The sequence below is a fragment of the Homalodisca vitripennis genome, chromosome 5, assembly GCF_021130785.1.
Source record: "Homalodisca vitripennis isolate AUS2020 chromosome 5, UT_GWSS_2.1, whole genome shotgun sequence".
NCBI classification, from domain to species: domain Eukaryota; kingdom Metazoa; phylum Arthropoda; class Insecta; order Hemiptera; family Cicadellidae; genus Homalodisca; species Homalodisca vitripennis.
Window position 1 is genome coordinate 92,014,227 of NC_060211.1, and position 26,231 is coordinate 92,040,457.

A 26,231-nucleotide genomic window follows, 5' to 3' on the forward strand; every position below is an offset into this window, starting at 1 on the left:
TCTAGTTTATATTCAACTAATTCATTATCACCAACCAGGTTGCCTGTGTCTTGTTTTTGGTTCTGAAATTATTTCATTGTTTAATTTTTTTTAACATCTTACAATTTTCAAACTCCAGTGTCTGTGCACAATCACTCAGTGTAAATTGTGTCGGCTCTAGTCTCTTGACAGACTTGTCCCTTAAAGTTCTTTAATGTAATACCCTTTTCCTTAAACTTGAAACCTCAATTCCCTTCATACACCAGGAATTGTTGTTATAGTAATTTTTTATGAAAACTGTTTTAAAAATAAAACAAAATTTAAATAAAAAACAAGCAATGAATTGAAGTTATCTCTTTTTATTTAAATAGAAGTGTTGTTTAGGAAAGTTCCTATCTGAAGGACACAGTTTCTCGAAGTCTTGGTTGCCCTCATGAATCCATTTATTTAAAACTGTGAACAGAAGTTTGGATTATCAGAAACATGTACCTGAGACGAACTGTGTAAGAAACTACCATGTGCAAATTAATACCATTATAACCATTAATAACAGCAATATGCTTACATTTAAATTTATCAAACATAAACAAAGCTGGCTATGAAAAGAGGCTTAATTTAAAATGTACAACGAAACCTAAATATGAAAACATGAACTGTTGTGTTACAAGTTACTCAGAAAAATCCAAAACAACTAGATTTTTTGTTACTTTAATTTTCTATTTACTTTTCAGCTTAAGGCTGGTAAACGAGACCTACTAGAAGTACATGTATTCAGGTGATTTGCAATGGAGTGGAATAAAATGTAGTAAAGAGATTTATTCTGATCACCACAAAGAAGTTATGAGTAAATTTATTAATTCATATGTCTTCCATTAAAAAGATAAAAAGAAAAATATATAAACAATCAGCTCAAAAACTGACGATTATTGAAGGACATTACTTGTAAGGCTACTTGTGTGCAATGTACGTAGCTCAATTCAGTGGAGTGACTAGGGTTAGGCTTTTGAGGGGGGGGGAATGAATCTGATTGAAAAGTACTTTACACCTGAGGGTTGCAATGAATCTAAATTTAAATAAACTAGATAATCCTAATACAAAGTAAAACACTTAAATAATGTATTTCAAACAAGTTGGATTGCTGATATATGTTTATATCTGTTAATTTATAGAGCTTTTGGGGAGGATTCTTTCCTGTAATCTCCCCTTTAGTTACAGCACTGGCTTAACCAACTCAGTGATATTTTGGATTATTTGAAGACTTATTAGAAGTAACTGATATACTGAAATATTAACACTTTTTGGTGTACAGAGCTGTAAATATGTTCATAATGAAGCTTTACTACATGTAACATACCCAACTTTGTACCCTGTAGCACAGGACATCCGCCATGTATCATCTTGCCTAAGCGTTTCCCTTGGGCATCCATGTTGAACCAGAACAGGGCAGTGCCCTTACGTGGAGTAACAGCCTTGTGCAGTTCTGGGAACACTGTGTAACCTCCACTCTGCACATCGCTGAGCTGAAGAAAGCCACCACTTAACTTGGTTCAGTTATTGTATGTATATATGTAGGTATTAATACTGATGGGAAAATATAATTCTAAAAGAGAGTGTTTGGAGAGACATGATAGGTTTATTTGATTACTATAATAAATATCTACTCTCTAAAGGTTGTAAGCTATTGAGCTCAGAATATTTACTGCAATAGCAGCACTCACATTGTGATTGAAACGTTCAACATGCTGCAGTCATCTTGACCATTGTGTTTCATTAGTTAAATCTACATTTTTATTATGTGCATTATGAAAAGTTGTTTGCAATAGTAAAATCTTTTACTCTGGCATGTATAGGAATTTGGATTAGCACTTCTACTAGCAAATGCTTGTTTTACTGCAAAATTAGCTAGTCCATTATAGTTATAAAACAACTTGCAACATATCAACTTGATTAGGACAAAAATCTTTGTAAACATAACTTTAACCTGTATCTTAATTAATGACATGCTGCTCCTTCTCTATCAATAATATTATATTAAGTTATAGTAAATATTTATACTCTATAAGCATGATTACAAAATAAAAGAAAAATTATTACCAATTTAGATAATGTTGTAAAGAATTCTGCATTTATAAAACTCTTAAAAGCATATTTTAATTTTTAGCTTCTGTGGAATTCTTGATACAAAACAACAATGTTTACTCACGTAGAACATGAGAGTGGCTAGTCTGTTGCCTCTGTGGTTAACATCAGACAGAGATTCCTGGAAAAAGATAAGTTGGAGTATTCGACTTGATGTTAATACTTGATTATATCTATTATAATAATGTTTTAATGTTACTTACAATATGGCTTTGTAAAATTTAGATATGTAAAAACACAATGTGACAAGTTCAAATGTTCACAATAGCTGTTTGAGGAAAGACTGAAATTTATCTGAATAAATTATATTTATTACTTCGGTAGTATAAAATAGAATATTATATATTACTTAGATAAAATAGAAGATTTTTGTTTTCGGTATGCTTTTTGCCAACTCTTGATGAACTCTTCATATGTACTTCAGACTAGTCAGCTTGAGAGTATGATCAACACTGATCACTTAAATCTGAGAAACTTTATATGTTTAATTAACACTCTCATCAGCCTCACATGAAGATTTGTAATTACGTTATTAACACTTGCTGTAGATAACATAGACACCTGGAGCTGAAAGTATTAAAATTATAGCAATATTAGACTACCTAAGGCACACCCTGTTTAATCGAGTACATAAGTTTATATAGCAATACTGGAATAGTGAAAGAACTCAATGTTATATAGCAATAGAATAGAATAGAATAGAATAGAATAGAATAATTTATTGGCCACAAGATATTTCACACAAATACATAGGCAGGTCAGTATAATTTATAATTGTACTTCACTAGTTAAAGAAGTCATTGTCAGTCCATTGACTCAATAAAAACTCACTTATTGAATAAAATGCATTATTTAACAAGAAATTATATAATTTTGATTTAAAAGAACAGTCTTTTAATTTTTTCATTTCCATAGGCAATTTATTCATGAATTTAGATGCAATGTGCAGAGGGTTTTTTTCACTTTTTGCTAAGTCTATGTTGGAGGTAAATTTATTAAATGGCTATTTCTTGTATTGTACGAGTGGATTTCATTTCTGAGCATAATTCTGTCTTCATTTTTTCTAAGATACAACAAGCATTGCATTAAATACAGACAAGGGAAGAGTGAGAATCCTGAGCTGTACAAAAAAATATCCCTACAGTGATCAAGCCTACCAGCTCCAGCAATGATACGGACAGCCTTCTTCTGTAGTATAAATACCTCTTCGGCATGGGAGGCTCCACCCCATACAACAAGACCATAGGTAATATGGTGATTGGAAAATACCAAATAGGCAGTGCGGATCCCGTTCGTGGTCCAATTCACCACATAAGCGTTTTAAGGCATAAATGCTTCTGCTAAGTTTAATTTTGAGACCAATTATGTGTTGAGGCCAACATAATGTTGGATCAAGGGTTAAGCCCAAAAAAGTTGGATTTTCTGTGTGTTGTTTGTTTCTGGTTTTTCTTTAAGGCCAAAAAAGGTTGTCACTGTTTTATTTTGTATTTTAATACCAATTCATTAGCAGTCAACCAATTTTGAATGAGATTTTGATTTGATTTAGCATGTTGCCAATGCTAGACTGCTACTAGGTTGTTTATTTATGATTGTAGTGTCATCAGCATAGAGGACGACATCCGCAGGTACACATTCACGTCAAAATCATTGATCATAATAATGAAAGGTATGGGGCCAAGCACTGACCCTTGCGGGACACCACAATTTACATCTAGGCTGCTTGGAATTCCTTGTTGTTGCTTACTACATATTGTTTGCGATTTTTCAGGTAACTTTGGAAAATTTTTAAGGCAGAGCCTTCAATTTTATAGTGCTGAAGTTTATTTACTAAAAGCTCGTGAGACACACAGTCAAAAGGCCTTGCTGAGGTCACAAAAGGTGACCGCAGCAAGTTCCTTTTGCTTCAAAGCAGCCTAGAATTTGTTCCACCAATTTTTATTAAGGCATTGGCTGTAAAAAGACCTTTTCTAAAACCAAATTGTGAACTACAGATTAACTTGTTTAAACTCCATGTAATGCATAAGCTGTTTGCTGATTATAATTTCTATTACCTTAGATAAACAGGAACAATTGCAATAGGTCTAAAGTTTGTTAAGTTGATCTTGTTTACCCTTTTTAAAAACAGGAATCACCTTAGTAACCTTTAAAATGTTAGGAAATTCACCTTGAAGACAGACAGACACTTATTGATTAGAGCAGTAAGAGGAGTGATGTAACAGCAGATGGTATCTTTTACCAGTCTGTTTGAGAAACCAAAATGATCTTTGCTTGACTTATTGGAACAAACTGTTTAACTACATTTAATACATCATTTTCAGAGACATCATTAAAACTAAAACAAGTTACAGTCTCAGGAACATCTCTACGAACTAAAAAATCTAAAGCACAATGATTGAATTTTGACTAGTCAGGGTCTGTTTGATTTCTTTTGAAACATTTACAAAATAATTTATTAAATTCATCTGGAGTAAAAACATTATTATCAAACCTACGAGTTCCACTTGAAACCCTTCTTAGACTTATTTACAATATTCCACAATGATTTAGTTTGGTTTTTCTGAACACTTTATTTTTAACATATTTGCCCTCCTTTTGGCTTCTCTTATTTTGTTCCTATAACATGGCTTTAAGCCTATTATAACTAGTTCTAAAGAGATTGCAATTTTGCTGTTCACTCCCATTTTTAGCTAGTGAGTAGAGAAAGTCTAGCCTATTCTTTATTTCTCCAAGCTCAGGAGTGTACCAATGTGTACCTCCTGTAGGCCTATTGGGTTTCTTAGTGTGTGTCCAGGGTTTATTCTAATATGTTTAGTAAAACTTATGTCATAATAATATTTAAAACTATTTACAAAGTTGTTAAAATTCTCATTAATACTTTCGTCAATAAAAACATCAGACCAGCTTTCCTTACTTAACAGATACTTAAACAGATTGATGGTTTTTATCATTAATATTTGGCACATTTTTATAGACTAGACAAGGGTTGCTATTAAAATTTGAAACTAACTCTACATTTTTTAACACAAAAAGTTGACCTAAGTGATCACTAACATGGAAGTTTTCTTAAGCTAACATTTAACTGATCCCCAAAAGGAAGTGAAAAACATTGTCCAAACAAGTGTTATGTCGAGTGGGGTCAGTTATTGTGATTTTAAGTCCATACATGGAGCAAAGGTTAACAAAGTTTCCGGCATTCTTGTCCATTCTAGCAATACTGGACTATCTAAGGTACATAAAGGTTTATATAGCAATACTGGACTAGCTAAGGTACATAAGTTCTATAGCAAATACTAGACTAGCTAAGGAACATAAGTTATATGGCAATACTGGACTACTAAGTTACATAAGTTTATATAGCAATACTGGACTAGTTAAGGTACATAAGGTTATATAGCAATACTGGACTAGCTAGGTACATAAGGTTATAAAGTACTAGCTAAGTGCTTACTATAAGGTACATAAGTTTATATAGCAATACTGGAATAATGAGAGAAGTCAATGTTATATAGCAATTCTGGACTAGCTGAAGTACTCATTGTTACTCGTTTATAGCAATACTCAATACTGGAATAGTGAAAGAACTCAATGTTATAGAACTGGGCTAAGTTAAATGCATAATATTATATAGTAATGCTGGACTAGATAAAGTGCATAATGTTGTATAGTAATACTGAATTCGCTACAGTGCAAAACATTATAGTATAGCAATACTGGACTAGCTAAGGTACATAAAGTTATATATCAATACTGGACTAGTTGAAGTACTTATTGTTATATAGCAATACTAATACTGGAATAGTGAAGGAACTCAATGTTATATAGCAGTACTGGGCTAGCTAAAGTGTATAATGTTATATAGCAATACTGGATTTGCTAGAGTACATAACATTATATAGCAATACCAGACTAGCTAAAGTACATAATGTTATATAGCAATACTGGACTAGCTAAAGTGCATAGTAATACATACTGAGCTAGCAAATAGCAATACATAATGTTATAAAAACAGTACTTAATAGCTAAAGTAACCATGTTATAATATATAGCAATACTGGACTATCTAAAGAACTCAATCACGTTATATAACAATACTGGAATAGCTAAGGTACTTAATTTTATATAATACTGTACCAGTACTAGCTTAAGTACTCAGTCTTATATAGCAATACTGGACTAGCTAAAGAACTCAATTTTATAAAATAATACTAGACTAACTTAATTACTCAATGTTATATAGCAAACATGGAGTAAGTAAGGTGCATAATCTGATAAACTTATACAGAATCTCTCTGAGCATGTCATGAAATTTGTATTGTAACTTACAATTTTTCAGGTTTAAATATAAGACTGATACATTAAGTGTTTTAAAATAAATATTAAAACTTACCAGAATGAATTTTTGTACAGTCAAAGCACAATGTGTGCTAGAATTCCAACAATAATTAGTTCAGGCACTTTGGTTGTGAAGTGTTCTAGATGAAATTGCTCAGAAAGTCAAATTTACTGTACCCAAAGGACAGGATTGGTCTTAAAAATATATTTACTCACAAAACTGATCACAAGCCAATATTGGCATTAGAACTAACATTAGTTAAGTCATAGTGCAACTTGAACTCCCCGCCGAGACCGTAGCAGGCAACTTGGTTCTCCTCACTGGTGTCTATGGAGAGATCTGTCATGTCGCGCACTCTGCGGGACAGTTGTGCGGAGGTTGGGTCCTTGTCAGTGACCTTCGCCGACTCGCAGGTTCGGTAAGTAGTGACAGTTGAGGTGTAGCTACTACTTGTGTTACAATGCTTCCACTGTCAGACACATCAGAACATTTGTGAGCATGCAGGGGTTTTATTTCTAGTCTTAAATTATTGTGATAATAGTCTTAATAATTTTGGTTTGAAATAGGAAGTGTTAATACAGAAGAAACAATCAGGCAGTGCAGAGCAGGCGCGGCTCCAGAATGACTTCTCGGGGGGGGGCAAACCGTGCAGGTTGCCTACTTACAGGGGCAATAAAACCCAAAAAAATCGTGAAATGAGAAACAGGGAATGGGGAAGTGTTTACACGAAGAAAAATGAGGGCACATTAATGCCCTCTTCTTGGAGGTGTCTCGTGTCAAGCCAAGCCAGCTAGCCCCCAAGCGCGCGCGCGCGCTGGCCGCACACCGCGCGACCGCCCGACCGCCACGCGCTTTGGCGCGCTCTGTTCTCTCTGTCCTAGGTCCTAAGTCTCGCGTAAAATGCCTAATTTTTTGCCATCCGAGCCTGATTCTCGGGGGGGGCAAAAGCCCCGTGGCCCCCCCCCTGGAGCCGCGCCTGGTGCAGAGTAACTTTACTAAATGGTGGGAAAAGAAGTGCAAATGAGCTCTGACATCCTCCTCTTTCAACTCGTCGTACTATGATAAAGTATGTATTGGTAGAAAATACTGGCTGAGAATTTTGGGTTGTACCTGTATGAGTTTTTTTATTCAATCTCTATTTTGGAATATATGATCCAGTAATTAAATATATTTCCATAGCAAAGACTACTAAAAATGTATATTTTTCCAACAGCAACTATGCCAAAATTTTACAGGACCTAATATTATAAAATATTGTGTGTGACTGATCCTCAAATTCAGCTAGTTTTTAATTATTATCCAGTTTGTTAAGTATTTTATATATATATATATACTAGCTGTTTCCCGCGGCTTCGCACGCTTTTCGTAAGTTTTGCCCGCGTATGAGCATTTCTGGTTGAAGTAAATTATATTTCCAACCCCGATGTAGATTTTACCTTGATGTCACGATCAAGAAAATATGTCAAAAATGTATTGTACATGCATAATGTATTTTATTACAAAGTGGTCTACCACTCAACCTTTAAGTTCAACCAAAAATTTAGTTTAGACAATTATACATCATAACTTAGCGCCTTCAAATAGTGTTTCACTGTTTAATATACGTATCTATCTCGTAATTGCAGGTTATAATGTGCAGGCGCTTTGAAAACTTTTCTTCATTTTATTCGTTTATATTCACGACATAAGCGAATAATTCAGATAATAACTATCCTATCTTCTAAGTTAGACTAAATTACGGATACATGTGAAATTTGATTGAAATTGGTTCAGTCGTTTTGGAGTTTATTGGCAACATACATCGTGACTCAAGATTTTTATATATATAGATATATATATATATATATGTATTTAAATTTAAGTATTTTATATATATATATATATATGTATATGTATTTAAATTTAAGTATTATATATATATATATATATATATATATATATATATATATATATATAATACTTAAATTTAAATTTAATTGTACCTATTTATGTTATTCCCTCTCAATGAGATGTTCTTGGTGCGGCTTCCATGGCTGTGGAATTACGAAATAACAATTTTGGCTTCTTCGCTTCTAGATTCTCAATCTGCCCGGCTTTGTACAAGTGATGGCAGTGCCAGACAGACTCGATTTACTGTGGATCCTTTACCTGTCCTTGTTGGTATATTTTACAATAAAAATTTGCCCTTTCTCACTGTGAATTATTCAATGTATATAACTTTTAATTTGATTCTTAACGTCTGCATTGACGTAAAAGGTGCTTGTCCTTCAAGCTTAAATTACAATTTATTTCTCTGAATTCAATTCATTTACTGCATTTAAACTTTGTTCAAAGGTAATATATACATATAGACACATATATTTATATTTAAGTGAGTTTGAGTGTTTTATAACATTTGTTTGATTGAAAACACTATTCCAAAAGTTTTATTTGGTTTTACAAAATTTGGAATAGTGTTTTCAATCAAACAAATGTTATATGTTTTACTTTTATTTTTTTAAGGTTTAGCATACTTGTAACTGAGAAACTGCAAAATAAAAAGCATTTGTGGTCAGACATGCGAGATTATGGGTTTATAAATTTGTTAAGAAGTGAAGATGTTATAAAAAATGTTTTCAATGCTGTGCTTACTCTGTCAGATCTCAGGTTGATGTCTATATTGGTTTGTCTTAATCTGTAACTAAGAATAATGCTATATTATATATTCTTACAAAAGTTATTTACTGATTCCTTACATATGTTTGCGGTGTAAAATTGTGTATGAAAACCCAACAAGTTAAGCACGTAACAAAATATCATGATGCTTTGTAACATGCTTTGTAAATATTTAACTAGGAGTTTGTAATATCTATGTCTATGTTTGTTCAATGCACAGTGTTCAACAAGTGAAAAAAACCCTATAATCATCAGTGTTTCATTTCGGCTCAAAATGTATGTATTTTCGATTCCAACATATGACTTGAGAAATATACTGTGTCTGGTTTCCTTCTTTATTTTTATTAGCTATATACAAATGGTGTTCACAAAAGTGTGTCACAAACTTCTGTGGCTGATGGTACTCATGTATAAATTTAAATTTCAGTGTTATAACAGAAGACTAACTGTACCTTTTTCTATAAAAAACTCACATTTTTAAGGAAGTTGCTCTTTATCTTTTCTATTTCATGGTCAGAGATAACATCATGGAAGACAATGAGAGGAGGGTCCAAGTGAATTTCTTCCAGCTTGAAGGGTGCTATAAGAAGACGAGGATTGCCGTAGTGGACGTAATGGCATCTTAATCCTGACGTTGTCATGTTAAAGTCCCTGCGGCACATCTTCTTATAGATCATATCATACTTGTTATTGTCTTCATCCTATGTGAAAAACACAAAACTAATATTATTATGACATTGAAAGTCTTGCTTGGTCTGTAATATGAGAATTGAGCAGCAGTACCATGCTGGTGATTAAAATTTCTGCTGGTTAGTCCTTAGTTGTTGATTTTTGAAAGAGTAATATGGTACTGACTGGTATATTTATGTTTGTGAAATGGATTTAGAAGAAACATGTAAAATATATACAGGAAATTTGTGAGAGAGTCCATGTTGACTTTATCTCAGGGCCAGTTCATTCTAGCTTGGTAGCAATATAAGCTTGAATTTAGGTGCACTGTTCCAGATATTTTAGGGTAAAAATATGACTTTTATATAGGGGAGTCTACCTTCTATTCCTAAAATATACAAAATAAAATAATTCAGTAAAATATAAAAAATGGAGTATATAATAAATGTTGTATTTCAATTAATCTTGTTGGCAGGGTGTTTAGCAAAGTATCTCCTGTCCATTGCTGGTAACAAAATTCAGTTACTGTCTGTCTGTATGAAAGATAACTTGTTGAACGAGTTGATTTAGAGATTTAAAATTTGCACTGAACCTTTACCTCTATATTGGTATTATGAGTAATGCACATCAATTAATTGGGAGTATACATCTATGTCTATTAAAACGTCACTCTGGTTACATTGATGTCATGGTTAACCACATTGGCAGAAATAAACAAATGAGTAAACAGAATATGTTGTGAAGGTTGATTCATATGTCATTTTCCAGCAACTTATCAACCCATGTGATGAAGCTATTTTGTTGGATAGGTCGATTTCGTACTGAGTTGGAACATATTTTCTTAACCTGGAATGTCGTTTTCATAAACTAGCTCAATGGTAAAGGGTTAAGTTGACTGGGGTTACTGATGAAAAGCGAGATGGATGGATCATGAATCTCGTGTATGGTAGTTCAAAGGTTTCTATCAACTCACTACTTGCATGTTTGTTAATAACAATATGAATTTTAAACTACCTTTGTGCTAATCTAGTGTCTTGAAATTTTGAACAATGTAGTCAATCAAAATTTCAACGTTATTAACATATTCTGTATGTCCTGAACAAAAATATATATGGTTTCAGAAGATCACCTGTAACTAGGTTTATAAGACAGGATGTGGATAGTAAACAATAAAATTACCTTGCCTAAACACTGCATTTTAATATCTCTGACTTTGTCTTTGAGGGAAACAAATAGTACCAGCTGTAATGCAAATTTCCAAGACTACTTCTCCATGATGATGAGTTCCGGAATAGAACGAAAACAGGATCAGTTAAATACTGGGTTTAAACTTTTCCCAATTTGCACAACATTTCGATCCTGCGAAAAGGCTTTGTCACAAACAGGTTGGTTACCCATTTGGGACCCAAAACTCGATACGAGCATGGTAAACTCTTTTGGGATCCGTTACTCTGTGATGGCCAAGAGCAATCCAATTGTGTGTCAATGCAAACTTGAGCTAACGCTCTGATTTTTGCGATGACTTTCTGTTCTGTTTCTACTTCAATCCATCTATTCAGCTAAGGGGTTTGTGCGAAGAAGCAGCAGATGTTGGTTACAACACACACATCTTAGGACAGGATTTGGATGATAAACAATAACATTACCTTACCAAAATATCGCATTTTGCAATCTTCGACTTTGTCTTTGAGGAAAACCTCGGACTTTGTCTTTAAGATAGATATTCTTTATATGAAAGTATAGATAAAATAAATAATCCAGTGTGGTGTCAAAATAATTTATAAGTTTGTATTTTAAGTGTAACATGCAGAATACAGTTTTTGTTTTTATATATTAGCATGATAAAGTAATGACAACCAAAATATTTATGGTAATAATATCAGCAACAACACATCTGGAATCAAAGCAAAAGAAGCATACTATTATCATTGTTTTTACACTTCATTAAAAGCGGAGAATGAACACCAGCTCGTCAGGTCCAGTCACTCTCTTGCTACAACCATCTGTGGTTACTTTCACAAGGACCCTACCTTCTTTAATACAGACATAGGCAAGCTGTTTCTCCTTTACCATTTTCTTAGCCAGACTTAAAAGTGACTTAATGTGGGCAGTTAGATGCTCATTGACAAATACTGGAGTTAAGATGCATGGTGTTTAGGTTTGTTTTGTTTTTAGCTGCTGCTAACAAGGCTGTTCTGGTCAATCTGCTCACGAAACGGATGACGATGCTCGGCGGACAATCTTTCTGGTACTGGAAAGGCAATGAATGATTGATATGTTTTCACAATGCCAGGGTGCATTGATGGTGTTAACCAGAGAATTGAGAAGGGAGTAAATATTCTCTTGGTCAGTCAGGGGGACACCAGCAATCTCATGATTATTCAACCTGCTGTAGTGTTGCATGTTATGAACCTGATCTTTCATGCAGTTAAGTTCTCCTGAAAGAGCTTCAACTTTGTTTTTCAGGACCTCACACTCTTCCCGCAATGCCACATTCCTGCCTTTATTACAGCCAACGAATTTTCAAAACATTGGCCAAAATCAGCGATTTTCTGATGAATAACATTGAACGTGGAATTAGTCTTCTCATCTATAATATCAAGCGTTTTCTCAAGTTTCTTTTTAAGATTATTTCACAGGTCATTGATTGCCTTCAGAACATTTTTGTTCTCTTAGGATAAGAAGCTTATACATTACACTTAGTCCTGTAATCCTATAAGAACCTTAGCACTCCTTCCGGACTGACAGTATATTCAGGATAGGTAAGGTTAGGGGGTAGGGGCCTCCTCCTATCGAGATCCATGAGGAAGAATTAGGGCACTAATTTTAAAGTCATGTCTCCCCAGAAGAAGGGGAGGCCAGCTCTGAACCAGCACCTCCAGTCAAAGTAGGCAGGGGGTGGCACACCCTTGTTGAGCCTAGCAAGAACCTCTGAGGTTAGGGAACAAAAAACCTCACAAACTCCAACAGCCATCTCCAGCATTAGACTAGACTTATCGAATTACCCTTGAACCCCAGAATATCAACATCTCCGGTTAGTGATGTGCCGCTCTTGGATATCCATAAGGTTGCCCAGATTTAAGTGACACATCGGTTTTTGCTGTGCCCAGTGGTAGGTTCAACTGGGAGGTATAAACCAGCCAGAAGTGATCCCTGCTGGGTTCTTCAGAACATTACTGTCTCCTAAAAACTAATTCATAAAATAAGAGAGCTATTCGCCAATGACGCACCAGTACATCTCCCACACTGATACAATTGCCTATGGGAGAGTTATTTTCATTAAGGTCATTCCACATCATTTTGCGTGAATACATCACCACACCAATCACATTTGACAGAGTCTATGGCACCGTCCACATTAATGGCCGCTACACAAACCGTACACGTGTCCAACATTGTATATCCAAGTGTTGAAGCTAATAAGTGTTTGATTAGACTAGTGAAAATAACTGATTACACTGGACAAAGTCCAAAGCTTGTGGATTGTAGTTCTTCTGTTTGGAACTCCCAATAATTCTTTTAACTTTTGTTATTTACTAGTTATTTTTACTTTGTTTTTACGTTATGCTATTATACTTTATGTTACTATTTTTATGTTATTTTTACTTTTAATAATTAAAAATGAGAAGTCACTTACTGGTGCTTAAAATTTTAATTTTTTTATGCTCCAAAAGGTTTCTAAGTTTTAATTAGTTAAATCTGACTTCTAAAACTTTTAATTGGCTGCCATTTTGTACTGGGTTAAGTTAGATACCTCTAGTTTGCGTTGTTAGTTTTCTTTTATTAGGACCTTCAAAATGAGAGGTTTATCAAGCAGGACTCTCAATGGGATTTATTATTTGAAATTTTGAGTTGCCTCCAAAATCCACCTTTTTTGGCTTATGAACGAATTAGAAAGTGTGCTCGAAAATTACTTCATAACATGACATACAGGCGTGCAGAGTTTAGTCTTTCTAGTGTGAGCCATTTCAATAATTAAGAGGGGGTCTCAGATTTGTTATTAACCCTGTATATCATGATTACAGATAATTATTATTTATGACTGTAATTATTTATTTATTATCATGTCTGTATCATTAAGATATAAGAATAGATACATTATTTATTTAAGACCTTTCATTGTGTTATCTTTAATGAAATTACTCATTTCAGAATGCCTTGTCCTAAAAATAAGAATAATATTGGAAGGTAGTAATACACCACATCATATATAGCGTAACAGGCTTTGCTAAGGTTGCAAGCAACATTTCAGTGCTATAAGTTATTTCATTCTCAAAATAACCTACGGTTAAATAGACAGACATATATCATACAGAAAATATAGCAGAGAAAAGAAAACTGTGTCATCTTACTGAGTAATAGGCTTCAATGACTTTCAGCCAAATTTCATGATAAGATATGCACTGTCATAGAAACTATTCTTGTCTATGTAGAAATAAAGTTTCATTCCAAAATAAAATTTGCATATGATCATTATCAATACATCTTGTCAAATTTTATATTAAAAATGTTGTTTATCGAGTTAAAATTCATAGCAGTGTTTGAATAATAAACGTGAGATAGGATTTTACTACAATGCAAGAGTGCGCTGAAATCAAAACTTGTCACCAACTTTTAACATGGACTTTTACTCTATTATCTTGTTCTTTTTCTGTATTAATAAGCTACACTTGTTTACAAATTGATTTACTCTGCTATTTTGTCCTTGCTGTCACGGTTACTCATAAGAAGAATGTAAAAATTTGATAACGTTACTCTAAGTCCCATGAAGTGACATGCACCATCATCGAACTCATGTTGCAAATAAGTAAATGAAGTTTTATGCAAAAATGCAAGTTTATAGCCCAGTTTGTTTAGACAGACAGAAATGAAATATTTCTAAAACCATGAGTGATAAGCGTCGCTAATGCTCAGCAAATTTATAGCTACATGTAGTATAAATGGTTGATTTTTATCATTCCTGTGGTGGTGCATCTCAGAGAAAACTACACAGAGAACAACAACACTCTGGTTGTATGTATTATTTCAGATTTAGATACTCACGAAATATTTTTTTTTCACCTCTCTGATCCAAGTGCAGTTCTTGACCCAAGCCTCCTTGTAGTCCCGGCTGAGCTCGTGATTGAGTGTGAAGTTAGGAAAGTCTGACAACAACTGCTGCAGCAGTCGGTTACTATTAAAAGTCTGGTTTGGCACGAAACATCCTGACAATAATAATATACATAAATATGAGACAACTGCAATTATAAATCTATAAGCTAAGGCAAATTTGTTTAAAGTCCTTTTTAAGTTCATCATGGGAGCTCTTGTCATTTTGTATGGCAAGTACGAGACTAGAGATTGGCTGCGGGGTCTGGGTCCGGGACTGGGGGTCGGTGGCTATAGGGGAATAGGTGTGGTCTGTGGGGACTATAGAGAACTCAAGATCTATCAAGGTCTTCCTCTTCCTCAGGGTCGACGGGCCTATGGCTGGGAAGGAATCTGCAACCATTCTTGGGGCCATTGGCAGAATGCTGGAATTTCCTTGTCTGACTGGAAGGTTGTCGGAGATGCCCACACAGGAGGTTTCAGAACGATGGTGATTTTGGTTAAGGAACAGTCTTCAGCAACTTTCAATGGGAGGAATTGGAAGGGGTTCATTGGTGTAGAGCAGGTCCAGCTGAGAACACGGGGTGGGGCAGCTGATCGTGGGTCCTTCAGGTCAATCTGCAGCACAATAAAACAGCTTCAGCTGTGTTCTGCAGACGCTTTCTGTCGGAAGATTTTCACGTGGCCCTGATACAGGAACCTTGGATTTGTAAGGGTGAATTTCCATGTTAGGGGTCAAAATTGTTAGTGCCCAGGTTAATAATTCAGAGCTTGTATTGTTGTAAGCAAAAAGGTGAACAGCATTCCTGTTCTGGAGTTTTGTTGCAGGGATCTCGCAAAGTCAGGCTGATGGTGGCTGGGACTGGACGAACCCTGTTGATTGCATCATTATACCCCCCGTATTGTTCCTGACAAGGATCAACCACTCAGCAGTGAAGAGAGACCCACGGGGCCCACCACTCATTTGCAACAGAGTTTGGCGTACTGTGTAATAACCTTCAGAAGGATCGAGTGGGCGATTACTCTGTTTAGTCCTATAAAGCTCCTGGGGGAGATAGGGTGAGACCGGTTTGCTTGCAGCGGGGGTTGAATATTCTCCTTCCCCTGCTGTGCAGACTATTCAGGGCCTCCGTGGCCCTTAGGTACATTCCACTGTCCTGGAGGGTGTCCAGAGTAGTGTTTATACTAAAGCAGGGGAAGGCCAGCCTGGATCGACCTAAGTCCTTCAGGCCGGTATATCTATCCTCCTTTCTTCTCGTAACCATGGAGAAGATGTTTGCTAGGTTTGTTTGGGAGGGATCTCTTTTGGAGCGACCTCTACATCCAAATCAGCATGCCTACACTCCAAGAAGATCATGTGAATCGCCCCAGCATCAACTGGTATGCAGGATTGAGAAGACGCTGACAGCAAAAGAGGTAGTTGTATTATTAACTGTTGTACATATACACTAAATTCTCTACACAAAAAGGTACCATTAGGGTTGACGGCAAATATCAAATGTTAATGTTTGTTGAATGACTTTTAGTTCATCTTCGTGTGTTGAATTTACTATTTGCTAGTATTTAATATGTCATTCAACATACAGTTCTTTAGGTTTTATTTTTTATATCAGTGTCAGTCATGTTCCAAAAGACTTGTTGCTCATGACCAATCAAAATCACTCAAAAGGTTTATCTATATTAAGTAACAAGTAGATAGTTTACAGTCTTGAAATGAGATATGAGTCAGACTGAACATCATTGACTATGTGAGTGGAAAAATGGAAGAAAACATGTTGCAAATATTACTACATTTTCACTATTAATAGTGCTGTCATTAATTTAGGCAATACTTTACTCACAAGTAAAAAAGCCTTTTCTGCCAATGCAGAAAAAAGTTGAAAACATGTTGTGTGGCAGCTCTGGTGTAAAATTAGATAGTCTAGATAGATCTAGTCTAGTTTTGAACAATTTGGAATTCAGAATGGTTAATGTGCTATGAATTGAGGATAGCATGCAACTACTATAGGTGAGTGAAGTTGGTCTTAAATTAACTGAATTGATTGTAAATGGTAAAGCATTTACTGAAAAATTACATATCATAAAATTGATAATTTCAATTATCTTTTTAAATGTCTCATTTCAAATAATATACCTTTATGATCAAAGAAATAATAATAATATTTACAGAAAGAAATAATAATAATATTTAGAGAGAAACTTAAAAAATCTAGCACTACTGTAAAAAATCATGATACATTTTGCGATTTGCAGAGGGTGACACAGTCTTACAATTTATCTGCAGTAAAAACCCTTAAGGGGGAGAAAAAAATGAAAATAATTTATATCTAGACCTATATATTTCAAAATGTTATCTCATAATTAACCTTAGTTTTTTATCTAAATTCTTTTTTCTTTTTAGCGGTCTATGGGTTACGTATGCCAAAATTTCTAATGTTTTATGAGAGGTGATTTTATTTTCATTTTATTCAGAAAAGCCTACTCTATAATGTGTAGTATGGGTTTTTAGTTTTATGAACAAACTATGTGACAAAACATTTTTATAACTCAAAACTTTTTTATTGACTAAAACAATTGGTTTATATTTTCAATACTTTAATATCATTATTTTTACAATTCAATACTAAACATTGTAGAATAGGCGTAACTGAACAGAATTTTTAAAAAAAATCATTAATTTATCTCTTATAAAACTGTATAAATTTAGGTAAACGGTGTAAAAAAGTGAACTTTCCCAAAACACCAATAAACCAAAACAACAAACTTTATTAGGTAAAAGAAGTTTATCAGGAAGTTTATTAGGGATAACTTACATTTAAAAATTGTCCAGGTCCGTCGGTGTTGCCTTCAACCTCTTTTATTCTCTCTTCTTCCTGATGATTTGTCTTTCTCAAATATAATCTTCGCCTCTTTGGTCTAGTTAGTTGACTTTGCTTTCTTAATCTTGTCGTGATGAAGTTGATTCTGTTGACTTCCACGTGACAATGAAGCTTGAACCATACTTGAGACTGTAGCAGTATTCCCAAAGTTATATTCACTTACTGCATCTGCCACAGCAGTTTCTACAAGCCTCATGGAATCATTTCTTGTCTTGTTGCACTAACACTAAATGTTGTTATGGAGGCTTTCATTGCTATTTTGGGTCTGGCTTTTGAGGCATCTTTGCAATAGTTTTTTTACTGTCAACCTTTTATAAATGGGGACTATGTACTTCAAAACTGTATTATTTATAGGCGTTTTTATGTGTTGTACATATTGTTTAATTGGTGTTTCATTATTGGACAGAGCTCTGTTATAGAAACACCAGCTGTGCCCTTGCGAGTACTTGAAGTGTTTTGGATTTGCATCCGTAGAAATGCAGTGAGAGAGGATACCTAAAATAGAGTTTTACATTGAATCATCTTTGTTAACATTGTCTGATATAGCATTTTAGTAATATTTTGTCAACTTTGAAACTGTTTTGCCTATCAAGCTTCCTGGAGTTTTTCCTCCAAAGTAACTTTTTCAATTTTGCTGGTATAATTTACTAAGCAGTTTTAGTAAAGCAGTTTGTAATCTTTTGGAGACATGATTAACATTCTCCTTTCTTCAGTTTCACATTGTTACTATATACAGCAATCTCCTTTAAATGACTGAAGATTTTCAAGTCACCATCATTCACATCCGTTGTGTATTGGAAGCAAAAATTAATGGATCGCTGCCATAATACTTCGGCTGTAGCTACTTCCATAGCTGGCGACGACCCAGTGTAGCTATATCACAACTTTTCAAGTGTCCTTCATACCAGATATTGAATTCAGGGTTGTTGTCCTCAAGTTGAGCTTTTATTAGTACACAGTTTTGACAAAAGTTCGAAAAGGACACAAAAATCTATGACCAACCCAGTATTAGTATGGATAACAATTCCAACTCTGTAATTTAACGTAAAAAAACGCGTTTATGCCAAGTTCCATCGAAGCTGACTGCTAGATCAAGTGTAGTTGAATCTGTTACAGAAGAATCATTCTGCAAATAAAAATTTCGCACTCTCTTTCTGGCTCTGACTAACAAGTTTTTACCTGTGGCTTTTGAAGTTCATGTAGTTCAGCCGAAGTTGTCTGAAAAAGGCCCTTGCTCGAATGTGACATATTCATTAACATAGAAAATTGCTCAATGATAAAATAGCCTTTACTCATGTTTACAAATGCCTTTGTCATTTTTCTGTTTACATCATATCCAGATTTCTCAGTTGTTTTAGACCTTGATTTCTTCCTGGCTTTCATCACACACAACTACTAAATTGCAGTTAATACCGACTTTATTTTTAACTTGCAACACTAACCCAGTTTGTAGACACTTAGGAAAAGCTAAATTTTCAGTTAAACATACCAAACAGTTAGAATCAACTAGTAGGTTTTCAGGAGGTATGTCTTTTGCTAGGTTCTCTCATGGTGAATGGGTGTGGGTGTACCCACAAACTACAGCTCATGCAATTGTTTTTTGACATGGAAATTTCAGTTAAATTTTATTTTATTAATATATATATATATATATATATATATATATATTATATATATATATATTATATATATATATATTTTTTTTTTCTTCACTAAGTGTAAGAAAGAACATCACAGTAAAAAACTTGCCACTTTAAATATATTTTATGAAAATATTTAATTTCTCCATGAGAAGAATAATCAGTGACCCAAAACATTAATTTGTAATATATTTCTGTGAGTATAGAATGGAATGGGTCTAATTTGTTATTTAATGTCAAAGCCCAATATTACAAATAACAGAAAATTATTAAATTTGTAATAATTATTTTGGGCATTAAAGTATATTTAAAGTATAATTTAATAGTCTTTTTGTGGATGAAAATAAATATGATCTTTTACAAAAAATTAAAAAAAAAAACAAATAATATAAAACATTAATACTGAAATGGTTGAATCATAATATTGCTCAATAATAACAATATTTACCAGCAAATGATGAAGCCAAGAACATATGTGCTAAGACTTTTTCCTGTTGAACTGTTTTATCCCCATTCTGTATTTTTTTTTTTGCTTCGTTGAACCATGATATTGAGGTATAATATTGCATCCGTTCATATGAATACTTGCCCATATCGTAGCAGTCAGATGCTAGAAACATACATTAATCATAAGAAAACTCCATGACTATCTTTGACACTGCTTAAATCCATCATAGCTCAAAATCAACCAATATTTTTATGATTTGTTTGTTATCATCACAGGCTTTTACTTGCCCTTCCATTCACTTGATTCTTCCCTAACAAAAAAGATCAGACCAATAGCTTGCAATGAGGTTTTGGAAAACTATTTCAAGCAAGTAGTCAGTCGTACAGCAGTCATAAGCCAGAATTAGAAAACAAGACTTTGATTATTTTTAGATAGAACTGTTTGCATATCCAAAAGGAATCAATTTGGAATAAAGAGAAACATCAAGAATATAACATAATTTAGTTTGAACAAACAGCCTTTAACTGTACATATAAAGAAAGAAGGGTTATTTTCATAAGTTTAAATGCTATCTACAAAACCAGCATTTTACTGATATTTAAAGCACTACTTGGCTGTGTATAAACTTGTAATATGCTAAAAATATGTATAATGATTAGGAAAATGTTACCGTAGGGAAATAGATATTTAGTATATTTTTCCATATTTTTTTATTGTACTGATTAACCTATTTTCATCAAAATTGGTAAATTTGAAATAATTTTACCTGTCATAATAGTTTGGTCATGCATGTCTCCTATCATGCCGTTGGCTAGTTGAGTAGCACTTAAGTTGTAAACGTCCTTCAGCCTGGCGAGTCCCCGCAGGGCACTCTGCAACTCCTTTTCTCTGGGCAGCTGCGTAAGGTGATTGGGTGGAACTGAAATATTACATTTAAAGAAATGGATTGCTTCTATAATGTTGTTTGTGAAACATTTCAATTAATCAATATTATATAAATTTCTTCCGCACACCATGATTTGTGTAGCCTATGGAGTATTTTCCTAGGAAGCAAGATTTTTAGAGAGTGTATTTCACTTGAGCTGAAATTGGTCCTGGATGGTGGCTCCATCCTAAGGTGATAGGATAGAACTGAAATGTAACATTTAATGCAATTTAAAGAAATAGATTGCTTCTTTAATGCTGTTTGTAAAACATTTCATTTAATAAATATTACATAATTTTTTTCATCACACCATAATTTCTGTATGGAATATTTTCCTAGGAAGCAAGATTTTTATAGAATGCATTTCAGTTGAACTGAAATTGGTCCTGGATGGTGGAAACAAGATTATTTAGAGAAATGCATATATCAAATAAACTGAAAAACTTCAGTTGAACTGAAATTGATCCTGAAGCCACCAATTCAAAACATTTTCAGTTAACTAGTATAATCGCAACTTTAGGCTGTAGAACCAGATACCTTTATATTGTAGATCAGGTTCTAAGTTATGGAAAAGCAGATTTTTGTTTCTCTGCTGCCCTTAGTTTTTCAAGTGCTATTAAAGTTTGCTCGGAATCATAGATTCAGTAGATAAAACCGTTGTATAACAAACATGCTCTCCACTATCTACTTCTATACAAGGAAAACCATAACACAAATTTTATTGTCATATTTTCTTTATTTGATTTTATGATGCCCCAATACTTTTCTTTCTTTGACGATGCTATCATTTCAAATTTCCTCATGTTGAACATGATGACACATTAATCAATGGCTCTATAATCAATTCAGGTTGAAACTCATAATCTAGATATAAATATAGACTCGTCTTACTATGTCGGGGCAGATATGAGTTGTTTTGAAATCAAAGAAAAATAACACTTTCATGATATTCTCCAAAGAGAGGGCAGGCACTGTTGCCTGGTCTAGTGCATCTAGTTTTTGGAACTAGACGCACATGCACTGACTACAGTTCTGCTCTATGTTATCTCAAGCTTACTCACAGACTCTGGGTCTATTATTTGGACCAATTGTTTTTGACTTTCTTCATTAGATCCTTTTAGCTAGTAGTATCGAATATAATAATTGAATTATTTACAAAATGATATCAAAGGTGTAATTTATTTTGAGCAAACCATAATTTTTACATTAAAATAGTCTAGTAAGCATAATAATATGTAATGTGATTACATGTACTCAGATGCACCTACCTGGTTCAAGCTGGTTCCTTGGGGTGATAAGATAAGATGATAACTACTAATTACAATCAATATCAATAATGATAAGCACCATAATTTGAGATAATCTAGCAGAATCATGAATTTCTGGTAGAGAAGCTTTTAACTGAACACCTTTTAAAGATATCACTTGATAAAATTGTTTTGTTAAAAGTTTTGGCTTATTTAACAAATCTTGTTTCCTTTGAAGGTCAAGCATATAACAATTATTTATTTTTTGCGATTCAGCCCCATAATTCAATATATTTCAATGTTAGATTTTATCACATTAAGCTACATAATCCTACGGTTACATTTATAGGAGACCCTTGTTTTGTGTATTAGCTGCTTTAGTCATCATCATCGCAACTGTCTGCAGGCAGATGTGAGCTATAAATAACAACACTTGGATGGTGACAGACACTTTCAACCTACTCAATCACAGGCGGATAATCTGGGAGATCCGGTGCAGGTAAAATAGACCAATGCACAGGTTTGGAAGGCTGGCGTGTTTTACCTTTGTTACTGCATTGGAAAAGAGAACCAACAAGACCAAGGAAGTAACTGAAATCGTTGATAAGGTGATGAAGCAGATGACCAAAGTCTGTGACATGACAATGCCTTGCAAAAATCACAGTAATAACCCACTGTACTGGTGGAACAATACAATAGCAGTGTTTACGTACAAGGAGGAAAACCATGTGGATGAGGACTAGGCCAAACTATGCTGTGCCGATTCTAAGTCTTGAGCCCAGTTCTCCCCGGCTCATGTATATGTTTATTTATATAGTATATGTAAGTGTTGTTCATTGTGGCTGCAGAAGGCACTGACTGTGCTGTTTGAGAGCGCTCTGCACATCCTCTTCAGAGTGAAGGGATGTGGCAAGGAACTTCTAAATTCTTACATGTTAGTGGAAACGTGTAATACAATTTTGCTTTTTTTAATTATATTTGTTAATTCTTTTTTTTTTTAAATTTTACTACTAACATGCTGGCTTAAGTTCCTTAAGCATCCTTATTACAAACATCACGTTGAGCAAAATAGCAAGCAAGAAATACCCCCAGTGACATTGCTCGAACTGAAGGTAGCTTGCAGCAAAGTGGGGAACTCAAAAGCTCTCAGCCCGGGCTGGATGGTATCTCAAATATCACACTTAAGACTACAATAATAAGTACCGGAGATGTTCTGCTACATATATAACATGTGTCTGTAGGAGAGTGTTATTTACACTAGGTTGAAGTGGCAGAAGTTGGTTCTCCTTTCTGAAGTAGAATAAACCATTGGACGAACCATCATCATCTTATTGTCTTATTTGCATGTTGGACACGGCAGGGAAAATTTTTGAACGCATTGTACATAGAAGAATGGAAATATGAATGGAAACAAGAATGGAATGCAAGTCAGAAAAACATGGTTACTAAAGACAGAATATGCTCTTCTTTTAAAATAACTTCTCTAGCTTTAGTACATTTCAGTTTCTTCTATTTAATTAAATTTAATAAAATTGAGACAAATAAGTAGACATAGTGCAACAAAACAATACACAATAAATAGTGACAATGGAGCAATAAAAACTGTCAGTCAGGCCCTGTAGTAAAGGTGTTGTAGCATACAAATGATCATTAGTCTAGTAAACTCTTGACAGTAAAGAACAATATTTGTATAGCAGAAATTTATTAATGAAATTTAGCCTAATATTTTACTTTTTAGGTAAGCTGCCTCACTGTGCACTGAAACAAATTTTCTCCATGTAAGTTATCAATGCCTTTGAGAGACGTTTGTGTAATCAATGATCAGAACTGATAATAATTAACTCACCATAATTTTCCACCAAGAGGTTCAGAACAAGTGGCCAGTCTCTGACAAGTCTTTTGACCAGTGCAAAAGCTGTGATGGGGTTGCCAAGGTTGTTTTGAGGAGTATTGTCCACTCTTCTACTGGACAGCTCATCATACTTCCTAACATAACAACATTAATAAAATAAATAATAACTAAACACATGTTGTTAAATTAATGTTTATCTAGATACTTTTTCACTTACTGAGTTATAAAATCCAGTTTTATTTGCTGATCGAGTAAATAGGATTGTAAATGTTCCAAAAGCCTCTGCTCATAATGTGCCAGATTTTCCATTTCGTGGACTGAGGTGAACAAGTCTGCGTCTACCACCACCACTGTAGATAAGGTTGCCAATAAAGAGAACCATTTGGAAAAAGTCCTTCAACAAAAATAAGAATTGTGCACAAAAATACAACCAATAATTTGTATAATATCCATATATGTAATTAATTAACAGGCAGATGACAGCAGCGTCAGGGCACAGTAGTCTTAGTTAGTTCATGAGAGTTATAGGCCAGCAGTAAAGTTGTCAGCTATAAAAGTACGACTATAAAGTTAACGTACTGTAGTACATGGACTGCGATATACATCTTTCAGCATCAGTATTCGGGAGTCACATTTAGTTTCACTTAGCGTAAGTTAGAGGTTAATTTAAGGAGTATGTAGCTTAAACCATCAATACATCTTAGTCACAAATATAATCAATTTTCTCTATTTTTCTTTTTGTTTGAAAAAATATCTCCATTTTATATTATTTTATATTTGTTGTAAGTTAGTTTGCATTTGCATTATCTGGATATTAAAATTACATTAAATAAGAAAAATGTAGATTTTTGTAAATCTTTTTGTATTTGATTTATCCAGATACTATAATTATATTAATTAAGAAAAGTGTAGATTTTAATAATTTTTTGTAAATCTATTTGTTTAGGTGTTACCCAGATGTTAAAATTACATTAAATAAGAAGAGTGTATATTTTAGTACTTTTGTAAATCTATATCTATTTTTGTTATCCAGGTACTAAATTACATTAAATAAGAAAAGTAGATGTTGATACTTTTTTGTAAATTCATTTGCACACACACACACACACACACACACATGCGTGCGTGCATACACACACAATATGCAGGTACTAACATTACATTAACTAAGGGAAGTGAAACATTAATTCAAAACATGATTATATATTTATTTAACTCATCGTGGTGTTGCCACAATTACACAGAGTTGTAGTGGGCGCTGTAACTTAATAAACAATTCTAACAACTCTAAATTTTGTGTCATATAATATGACAATATTTATTTGTTACAAACTATAACTAAAAACTATCTAGTACATTTAGATACTTACATTAAGTTAAACCTACGGCTGTGAATATGTTTACAAGATAACACACAATTGAAAAGTACTAACTAATCATCAGTAACATACAATAAATTAGGCATGAATAATATCGTGATTGTCACAGATTCTGCACAGAAGAATGGTAAAAAAGATTATTTGTGCTCAATAAATGGCAAAATGCTTTATGAAATGTTAAAACACAAAAAATACAATACAGTTAATGGCATATTTAACCTATTGTTTCCTTTTACTGCCAAACTCAGATCCTTCTTACTTTGGATTCTGTTATAACAGTCTACTATTAACAGATGGCAACAGAAGCGTTGTGAGGCTCTTTTCCTTTGAGGATGTTCTGGATTTGGGAAATGATTTTTAAAGCTTATGATGTTATTGGCTGAGCTTTAGCAAAGCATATTACTTGTGGGACTGAAAACATTAATTTCTTTCTGTGTATTATATCTAAAAAACGAAATGACCTTTAGACTTGAAATTGTGTTTGAAGCTTATTTCTATTTGAGCAACACAGAGTATGATTATGGTGCGTGTCACTCCATGGAATTTGGCTGAATGTTATTGAATATTTTTACTCTGGTCTTATGGGTAACCATAATGACAATGAGAAAATAGTAGAATAAATAAATCTGTAAACAAACTCAATACACATATAAGAGATTCAAATGTGTGACACATTAACACATGTAGCCTAACTCACCCAACTCATACATCATTTTGGAATCTTGGTGTGTAGACATTTATTATTTAAAAACTGATATGAAACCCCATTTAATGAACAAAAATCTGAATGTATCATGTAGCAAAATATCTCGACAAAGATTTCATGTGCATGTTTAAAATTTTGCATGAAACTTCATTTCTACATAGATAAGAATGAGTTCTATGATGATGCATTTCCAAAGATGGAATTTGGTTGAACGTTGTTGAGGCCAGCTTGAAAATGAAATGAGCTAAAGATTTTAAATTTCGTATGCAACCTCAGCGAAGCTTGCTACATA

The 26,231-nt window shown here is 33.8% G+C and overlaps 1 protein-coding gene across 3 annotated transcripts; it reads right to left on the reverse strand.

Annotated features, from left to right (window-relative positions):
• Positions 1-318: 318 nt before the first annotated feature.
• On the reverse strand, positions 319-25,329 carry LOC124362510 (prolyl 4-hydroxylase subunit alpha-2-like). 3 transcript variants are annotated; one of them, XM_046817080.1, is made up of 11 exons: positions 25,225-25,329; positions 24,072-24,248; positions 23,849-23,988; positions 20,597-20,749; positions 19,831-19,992; positions 14,837-14,979; positions 9,580-9,807; positions 6,705-6,920; positions 2,183-2,239; positions 1,334-1,499; positions 319-432 (listed from the first exon to the last, which is right to left on the reverse strand). In XM_046817080.1, coding segments are annotated over exons 1-11 (1,548 nt in total). In that variant the 5' UTR covers positions 25,227-25,329; the 3' UTR covers positions 319-328. The 3 variants fall into 3 exon arrangements, with proteins under 3 accessions (XP_046673036.1, XP_046673035.1, XP_046673037.1); XM_046817079.1 differs by having other exon boundaries at positions 14,819-14,979; XM_046817081.1 differs by lacking the exon at positions 6,705-6,920 and having other exon boundaries at positions 14,819-14,979.
• Between the last annotated feature and the right edge of the window lie 902 nt (positions 25,330-26,231).